The 9,280-nt window shown below is 48.2% G+C and overlaps 1 protein-coding gene across 1 annotated transcript; it reads left to right on the top strand.

Moving 5' to 3' along the window:
* The first annotated feature begins 7,136 nt into the window (after positions 1-7,136).
* Positions 7,137-8,408, top strand: LOC123100484 (uncharacterized). Its single transcript, XM_044522413.1, has 2 exons — positions 7,137-7,446; positions 7,680-8,408. Exons 1-2 carry the CDS (start codon positions 7,185-7,187, stop codon positions 8,399-8,401), a joined length of 984 nt encoding a protein of 327 aa, XP_044378348.1. The 5' UTR covers positions 7,137-7,184; the 3' UTR covers positions 8,402-8,408.
* The last annotated feature ends 872 nt before the right edge of the window (positions 8,409-9,280 follow it).

The following is a 9,280-nucleotide window of genomic DNA, read 5'->3' as shown; positions in this document are numbered from 1 at the left end:
CCCAAAGCTAAGCACTTCTCCCATTGCAAGAAAGATCAATCTAGTAGGCCAAGCCAAACTGATAATTCGAAGAGACTTGCAAAGATAAAAATCATACATAAAATAATTCAGAGGAGATTCAAATATTGTTCATAGATAATCTTGATCATAAACCCACAATTCATCGGATCTCGACAAACACACCGCAAAAAGAATTACATCGAATAGATCTCCAAGAAGATCGAGGAGAACTTTGTATTGAGATCCAAAGAGAGAGAAGAAGCCATCTAGCTAATAACTATGGACCCGAAGGTCTGTGGTAAACTACTCACACATCATCGGAGAGGCTATAGTGTTGATGTAGAAGCCCTCCGTGATCGATTCCCCCTCCGGCGGAGCGCCGGAAAAGGCCCCAAGATGGGATCTCACGGGTACAGAAGGTTGCGGCAGTGGAAATAGGGTTTCGTGGTGCTCTCGGGTGTTTTCGGGGTATATGAGTATATATAGGCGAAAGAAGTCAGTCAGGGGAGCCACGAGGGGCCCACGAGGGTGGAGGGGTGCGCCTACCCCCTGGACGTGCCCTCCTGCCTCGTGGCCTCCTTGTTTCTTTCTTGACGTCCACTCCAAGTTTCCTGGATTGTGTTTCTTCCAAAAATCACTCTCCCGAAGGTTTCATTCCGTTTGGATTCCGTTTTATATTCCTTTTCTGCGAAACACTAAAATAGGCAAAAAAACAGCAATTTGCACTGGGCCTTTGGTTAGTAGGTTAGTCCTAAAAATAATATAAAAGTGTATAATAAAGCCCATTAAACATCCAAAACAGATAATATAATAGCATGGAACAATCAAAAATTATAGATACGTTGGAGATGTATCAAGCGTCGAGGCCACCCCAAATCCTAGAAGGCGTTGCCGCGAGGCCACCCCAAACCCTAGAAGCGTCGGGGCCACCCCAAACCCTAGAAGCGTTGCCAAGGCCACCGCAAACCATAGAAGCGTTGTCGAGGCCACCCCAAACCGTAGAAGCGTTGAGGCCACTAATTAATATTCCTTGTTGTGATTAGCTAGCTAGGTCTATGTTTGCCACTAATATATCCATCTGTCATGTTTGTATATTAATTGCCATGTTGTAATATTTGCAGAAACTATGGAGCACCGAGACTTGGAAACAGAACAGTTGTTGGGGGACATAATCCTCGGCGGAGGTGATGTCTTGGCATATCTCAACAACACCGATGGTTTGGAAGGAGAGGGTGAAGCAGGCTCCGGTGATCGAACAATGGAGGTGGAAGGACATGATCATGATGGCTCTGGTGACCGAATGCCGGTGGAAGAAGGAGACCGTGATGACGGCTCCGGTGACCGAACGGAGGAAGGAGCTGTTGCAAAGTCCGGCGAGGTATATATATTAATTAAGCATGTGCTGACTAGCTAATTGATGCATTATTTGTTTTGGTATGTACACATATTAACTCTTCTTTCTTCTTTTCTAGCCCTCTGGATCGAGCCAAACTTCGGTAACGAGACGAGGCCCGAAGAAAAGGTTGCACCAGGATGAAAGGTTCACGATCACAGCAACGGACGATGCCAGCCGATTGAAACCAGGCGGACCAAGGAAGCATTTTCTGCTCAGTGCGGGGTTCTTGTTAGGTACATGATCCCGATCAGCATCCACCAATGGAATAAGCCTAAGAACGAAGACCCTCAAGTTCCTTATGTCAACGAGAGGTGGAAAGATGATCTTTGGACCGCGCTGAAGGAAAATTTCACCCTACCGCGAGAGGAGGATCTGGATAAGCCAGTTATAGAGCCATTGGTCAAGGCTCATGCTCTTAAGAAGATGTCAGATCTATTCAGGAGGTGGAAGAATGAGTTGAAATCAACGTATGTCGACAAAGGGAAGACTCCAGAATTCACCGGCCGATTTGAGAAGATAAGAGATCACTGGCCCGCATTTGTGGCCTACAAGACATCGGAGATGAGTAAGAAGATGTCAAAGACAAACAAGACAAATGCTGCAAAGGAGTATCACCATCGCACGGGGTCAGGTGGCTACCTCAAAGCCCGGCCATTGTGGGACATGGCTGAGAATGACCTGCTTGCTAAAGGGGTCGAACCAGAGACATTGAACTGGCCAGACCGTTCAAGGACTTGGTTCTTCGGGGTTAGGGGAACCTTGGACCCTGAAACAGGGAAGTGCGTTTGGATGGACAAGTAACTTGAAATACCTGGTAAGAAGCTTCAGAAGTATATCGCCGCAGTGCAACAAGGGATGTTCGTTCCCGACAGAGAGAACGACGAGCTCACAGAGGCCCTCGGGAATCCTGAGCACCCTAGACGAACACGAGGCACGCCAGGCTCTGTTGCGTGGAAGGTTGGGTTTCCCGGCGCAGACGGTTACAAAACCGGGAGAGGAGGAGGAAAGCGGAGCAGAGCAAACTGCATAAGCTGAATGCAAGGGTACGAAAGCTAGAGGAACAAGTTGAGAGCGAGCGACCTGCCGGAGCTACCCCACCATCTTAGCGGAGAAGCAGCATGGCTTCACCGAGCTGGTTCAGTAGCCTGACATCACGGCTCCTAGCTACCCCGTGGATGCTATCACGGAGGCTCAACATTGCCAGCTTATGACGCAATGGCAGAACCTCAAAGTCAAGGCGGCTGTCGGCTCTGTTGCACCTCCTGAACCCGACGCAACTTTTCACTGCCGTCCGATTCCACAAGGCTATGCTGCTGTGATGGTGGATGAAATAACGGAGGGATTTGAGGAGCTCGAGCTTGACCACCCTACAGGTGAAGGGGAGACTCAGCTGGGTCTTACTCTGAAGACTCCATGTCTATGGCGGAAGGAGCACATCAAGCTTCTGAACTGGACGCCTTCGCCTCCTCCTCCTCCGACGAGTCAGGGCACTCTGCCTCCTCCTCCTCCTCCTCCTCCGGAGAGTGATCAGGGCACTCCGCCTCCTTCTCCGGCTGCTCCGGCGCGTGAGGGCGGCACTCCGCCTCCTTCTCCAGCAGCTCCGGCACCTCCGAGCAGCCCGCCTCCTCGTCCACCTCGTCAGCAACGGCGGAAGACAGAAGCCGCCGCTCCGGCTGCTCCGGCGCGTCCGAGCACTCCACCTCCTTCTACTACTCGTCAGCAGCAATGGAAGAGAGACGCCGCCGCTACGGCGTCTAGCAGTACAGCCAGAGGCGGGAGGCAATATAGATTCGATCCATCTCTCAAGCCTCTAGAGAAGTTACCATACGAGATGACCGTGGAGGAAAACGCGAAGATCAGTGAAGCTCAAGTGAAGGACTTCTTTGAAACGCGAAGAGCTATGAAACATCCACCTCCGGAGGAGAAGATAGATCCGGTGAAAGCGATGCGCACTATCAATGCCCTGAAGCGACCACCACCGCCTCCGCCGGATGACAACCATGTCTGCTGTCTTAAAAAGACATTACAAGAAGCGCGCCGGTCGGGAACTACTTCAAGTGACAAAAGGTTATCAGAACGAAGAAGTGGGAAAAAATTCCCCAGCTCGGAGAACAGGAGAACCAATTGTGCCCACCGCTCAAGGTGTCTAGCAATATCGTCGCAAATCTGCTGGGGATGGTGCCCGGTACCAATCCTGGTGATTATCTGCCCGACGATGCACATTTTGATACAATGGAGGTGGACGAATGCAGATACCAGTACGGAAAGCCTCCCGTCAAAGATGAAAGTCCTCCTCTAACAACGATGATGCAAAGATTCCATCAATGGTACATGAAAACCTGCATCGAGTCTGGGAAGGATGCTTTGACGATGAGAATTAAAGATGACCACGACTTCATTGGACAAGATGTGTTAACTGTTGATTTTGACGAGTTTTTCCAGTTCTACAATCTAAAGGCCCTCGACAAATCACTCGTGGCTTGCTACTGTCTGTAAGTATCTTTCATTGCATGTATATATAATTATCCTCACTATATTATGTAGATTGAAGATCGTCGAATGGAGAAAAGCACAAATATATGAGATTGGGTTCATTTACCCAAATGTCATACATGAATGGATGGTTAAACACAACGTCTCAGAAACCGAGGACAACTTGCTAAAATCGTTGCTCAAAAATCAAAGCAAAGATAAAATACTCTTTCCTTACAACTTCAAGTGAGTGTTACTGTCTTGTGCACATCCGGTTTCCCTTATTAGTCGATGTTATAGTAATTTAACTGATGAGTTATGCATGCGTGCGCAGTTTCTACTTTATTCTCTTAGAGATTAAGCTTGAGCGGGGAGAAGTAACCGTCTTAGACTCCAGACGAAAAGATCCCGAGGAGTATGCGAACATGACTCGAATGCTCGAGAAGTAAGTTCAATCGATCATTATCGCACCATATCGGCAACTTTGTTCATTTCTTGATATCAAGTAATTATTTTCTTTGTCTGGCAGGGTTTGGAAAGAGTTCACCACAATTTCTCCGGGATTGCCGACTGAGCTGCGATTTAAACACCCGAAAGTAAGTACTACTACCTTGTTCCGCGCATCTCCCATTGATTCTAGCTAGTTTCATCAATACCATTTAGCATGCTTGCTTATCAGTTTGATTGGCCTCTATTTCTCGTAAAGTGCTTGTGGCAGGAAGCCGGGAATGATTTCTGTAGATACTACGTTTGCGAGTTCATCTACAACGCGACAACCTCTAATAAGCGGGGCTACTCTGAAAAAGAATATGAAGTGCATAAGAAAAAATATTCACAATTTTATTTTATTACCATCATTTGTGTTGATCAGTTTCATTCATACACATGTATTGACCCTCTTCTTCAATTTAGCTCTGGCAGTTGCGGGATGAACTCCTACCACATGATCACATAAAAACAATTCAAGAGGAATTGGCGGGATTCTTTCTTGACCACGTCATCAATAAAGCCGGAGAATACCATGTGGAACTTGACTTCAAATGTTAGGAATTGTAAGAGATCTTATATTGTATATATGTAGCTAGTAGCATCGAATAGATATATGAAAACTTGTTGTTCGTATTGTATATATGTAGCTAGTAGCGTCGAATAGATATACGAAAACTTGTTGTTCGACCAATCTCTCGGAGAAGGAGGAGGTCGATCACTTCTCTCTGTATATGTTCATGACGATCTCGTATACTTAATGGTTTCCTTCATTTGCTTACTAGCTAGCGTGTCGCGAGTTCTCTCTATACGTATAGTACGTAGCGTCGATCAAGCACGGAGATAAGAGAGGTCACTTCTCTCTATTAGCTAGCTAACACAATATATGAAAACCCCAAATTAACCCTCCAAAACCCCCACCCCCCCTTTCAAAAAAAAACAAGAAACCCAGCTCCTGAGCTGCTGACGCGTGGATGCTTTCTGGTCCCGGTTGGTGTTACCAACCGGGACCAAAGGCCCTCCTGCCTGGGCTCGCCGCAGCGGCCACGTGGAGCCCCACCTGTTCTGGTTCGTAAGCGAACCGGGACTAAAGGTTATGGGCTTTAGTCCCGGTTCCAGAACCGGGACAAATGGGCCTCTGGAACCGGGACAAATTGGCCTTTTTCTACTAGTGCGTGCTACCCACGCACAGGCACACATCGTCAAAATAAAAATAAAAATTCACAGCCTCTACAATGAGACATAAAATTTCAAGACCAAATTTGATTTACACTTTGAAAAAGAAAAATTCAGTTGTGTACTTACACATTTCAAATTCGGTGTGCATGTTTGACACATTCACAGCCTGACGTGTCTTTTTTTCTTCTTGTGCTGTGGACTGAATTTTGAAATGGCAATTTCTGACGTGGTGAAAACATCTTGTATTAATGTTGTACTGTAAAAACTGTAATAATTAAAGGCATGCATCTGGTCTGAACATTGGTGTGATTCGAAGCCGTTCAATTTTCTGGTTGGTGCGATACTAAGAGCAACTCCAATGCGGCGACCTATTTCGTCCGCACGGTTCGTTTGGGTCAAAACTGACACAAAAGTCGGCCCAATGCATCGACCCAAACGAACATGTGTTTGCTTTTCGTTCGCTTGCCGACCCATTCCCAGCTCAAACCAGATTTACGTGGGCGCGGGCACGAAACGGACGCGCGTGATGGGCGCCTACTCCTCCCTTGGCCTGCCAGTCGGCGGCACAACCACAATCATTTCCCCCCACTTTCCCAAAAAGCTCCCGCCTGCTCCCGCTCCCGGCCGCTTGCCATGGACGACGTGCTGACCCTCGACGCCGCCGCCTCCCTCGCCTCCTTCGGCCTCACCTCCGTCGCCAAAGGAAAGCCTCGCGCGTCCCGCAAGACTACGGTGGCACCGAAGAAGAAGAAACAGTTAATACCCGAGGAGCGGGCAGTGCAGTCGGCCAAGAGGAAGGGCCGGAGGCACGAGCAAGACCGCAAGCTTGAAGCCACGGCCGTCGCCGCCTTCTCCCTCGTAGCACAGCGGGAGGAAACCAATGCCCGAGTCGCCGCGGCAACGAGGGAGACCCTTCTCTACCTAGGGTTAAACCGAGGAAGACGCCATTGTTCGAGAAGATGTAGGCTGACGTGCTTAAATTCGATGATGAGTGATCTATGGCCGTGAGCGCCATCCTTTTTTTGTATGCCGACAAGTGTGCTAGCATGACCCCGGCCGAGATGGCGTGGTTGAACTCCCGACCCTTTTTTGTCTGCTGGCATGTGTGCCGTCCGTTGGCAAGTACGCCTGCATGAACTGTTCAGTGTTTGTTTTTGGAAGCTGGCATGTATGCCGGCCGCTGGCATGGTGCCGACATGAACTCTGGGCGACGGCATGACCGCTGGCATGATCTATGACCGTGGATTTTTAAAAATTATATGCGGACATGAAATGAGTCGGCCGGGCGCGTTGGACGTATAGACCCAAACACAAAACGAGATAGACGACGACCGAGTGGCCGACACAAACGGAGAAAAAAGGACAAAGCTCGCATTCATTTGGGTTAGACTTGCTCTAGGCGATGCGAGTCGGCAGTAGCTTTACGTCCAGGGTCGGTCTCCCAGACGTAGAGATGCATCACGTGGGATGCGCGCAACGGTCAACAACTTTCCCTACTTCGATCGTCACCTCTTCCCGCGCATCATATAAAATCCCATGCAACACACATCCATCCATCTTATCAAACTCACAGCGAGCTGCCCACATACATACTAGCCACACTTAACACAGATCAGCCAATTAAGCTAGCACAGGCCTCGGGTACGTAGCAATGGCCAGGCCGGCGTCCTGCTTGGGAGCGCTCGCCATCGTGCTGGTGGTGCTGTGCGCCGCCGCGTCCTCTGCGGCTGCGCAGCCGCGCCGCCCGCTGCCGCCGAACTCCCGCGTGATCCATCCTGGACGGTTCGGCAAGAGGACGCAGACACTCACCTGCGACAACACCAAGGACAAGAGGAACCCCTGCGTGGCCACCTGCGACAAGCGCTGTCCCAACGAGTGCCTCGTCCTCTGCCCCAGCTGCAAGACATACTGCTGTAAGTATATATATACATCTCCAATCTTTCCCAGTCTCAAGCATGCATTCCATTCTTTTGTAAGTGATGGAAGATGGAAACTCCACTCATGGAAGATCGAGGACAATTCGACCTTGATGGACCTCTCTATCTATCTGAATATGCACAACATTTGATATTAATTCAATGGTATTGCTCTAGACCATCAGCAACGAGCTTTCTGATGATACTAATACAAAATCTTCTTCTTGAAGTGTGTGACTTCTACCCTGGGATGTCCTGCGGTGACCCCCGCTTCACTGGGGCTGATGGCAACAACTTCTACTTCCACGGCAAGAAGGACCAGGACTTCTGTGTCGTCTCTGACGCTGACCTCCATGTCAATGCCCACTTCATTGGCAAACGCAACCCCTCCATGAGCCGAGACTTCACATGGATCCAGGCCTTGGGCATCCGCTTCGCAAACCACCGCCTCTACTTGGGTGCCATGAAGACTTCCCAGTGGAATAATGACATTGATCGCCTCGAGTTGGCCTTTGACGGAGCACCCATCGACATCTCTACTGACATTGGCGCCCAATGGCAATCCACCTCAGTGCCTGCCCTGACCATCACGAGGACATCCATGACAAATGGCGTGAGGGTCGAGCTTCAGGGTGTGTTCGACATCATGACTAAAGTAGTGCCCATCACGGAGGAGGACTCCCGCATCCACAACTATGATGTGACAGAGGATGACAGCCTCGCGCATTTGGACATTGGGTTCAAATTCTACGGCCTCACCGACAATGTTCATGGCATTCTCGGCCAAACCTACCGCTCCGACTACGTCAACAAGCTCAACGTGAGTGCTAACATGCCTGTGATGGGTGGTGTAGCAAGCTATGTCTCCTCCGACATCTTCGCCACCGACTGCAAGGTCGCTAGGTTCGGCCACAATGGCGGCATCTCCATGGTCACAGCCAGGGCCAACTAAACTATTGCTCAAGACAACATCGGTTAATGTAATCGGCCTATTGATTGGCCAGTAATAATATGTGAGCATTGTAATGTTACAATTATTTTCAATAAAAAATATCGGCCTTGTGGAAAAAAAGGAATTTACTTTCCATAGCAAATTGTAATGGTGCTTCCCTATTTTTGCGGTTTTATGTTAACGTGATCTTATGTGGAAAGTACTCTTTAGTCTTTTTTTTGTCCTCCAACTCTAGTTCTAGCACTCTCCATAGGATGCGGATATGTGGAACATGGTTCTGGGGTACCCCTTATGAATTGTAGATTTAAAACAAAGAGAAGAAAAATAATTTTTTTTGGTAGCATACATGATTGACTAGTATACTTCAGTATTAAGTTTCACGAGGAAATGACGTTAGTGTATTCTGGGTAAAAAATACAATTCTGCTTCGGTAGACCCCTTAAACACAAGGACGGCTCGGATTAGCTAATACCTCTTCATAAGAAAGGGCATGATGGTCATATTTGATAAACTCTTCGCGTATACGCTCTATAGAGAGTAGTTATTTGTTTTTTTAACCTTCAAAAAAAGGTGTGCCGGAGCCAGGATTTGAGCTCTAGACATCTTGAATTATTTCCACCCTCTATGACCAACTATAACAACTCACTTATTCTCCCTAATTACTTCTTTTAGTCTTGAGAACAATTAGGGATCAGGCTAGTGATTCTTATCTTACCATCAGATTACTCCAACACCATTGGATTAGATGCCTCTCGATGGCAGGATGGTCCATTAAAAACGGGATTTGCACTGACTACGTTCATTTCGTACTAACAACTCCCCTAAATTATGCAAGATAATAACCTGCGCAAGATCTGATTTTTACGCCATGCATTTTGC

This window comes from Triticum aestivum, chromosome 4D (genome assembly GCF_018294505.1).
Source record: "Triticum aestivum cultivar Chinese Spring chromosome 4D, IWGSC CS RefSeq v2.1, whole genome shotgun sequence".
In the NCBI taxonomy this organism is placed as follows: Eukaryota; Viridiplantae; Streptophyta; class Magnoliopsida; order Poales; family Poaceae; genus Triticum; species Triticum aestivum.
This window is presented reverse-complemented; position numbering and strand designations above follow the sequence as displayed.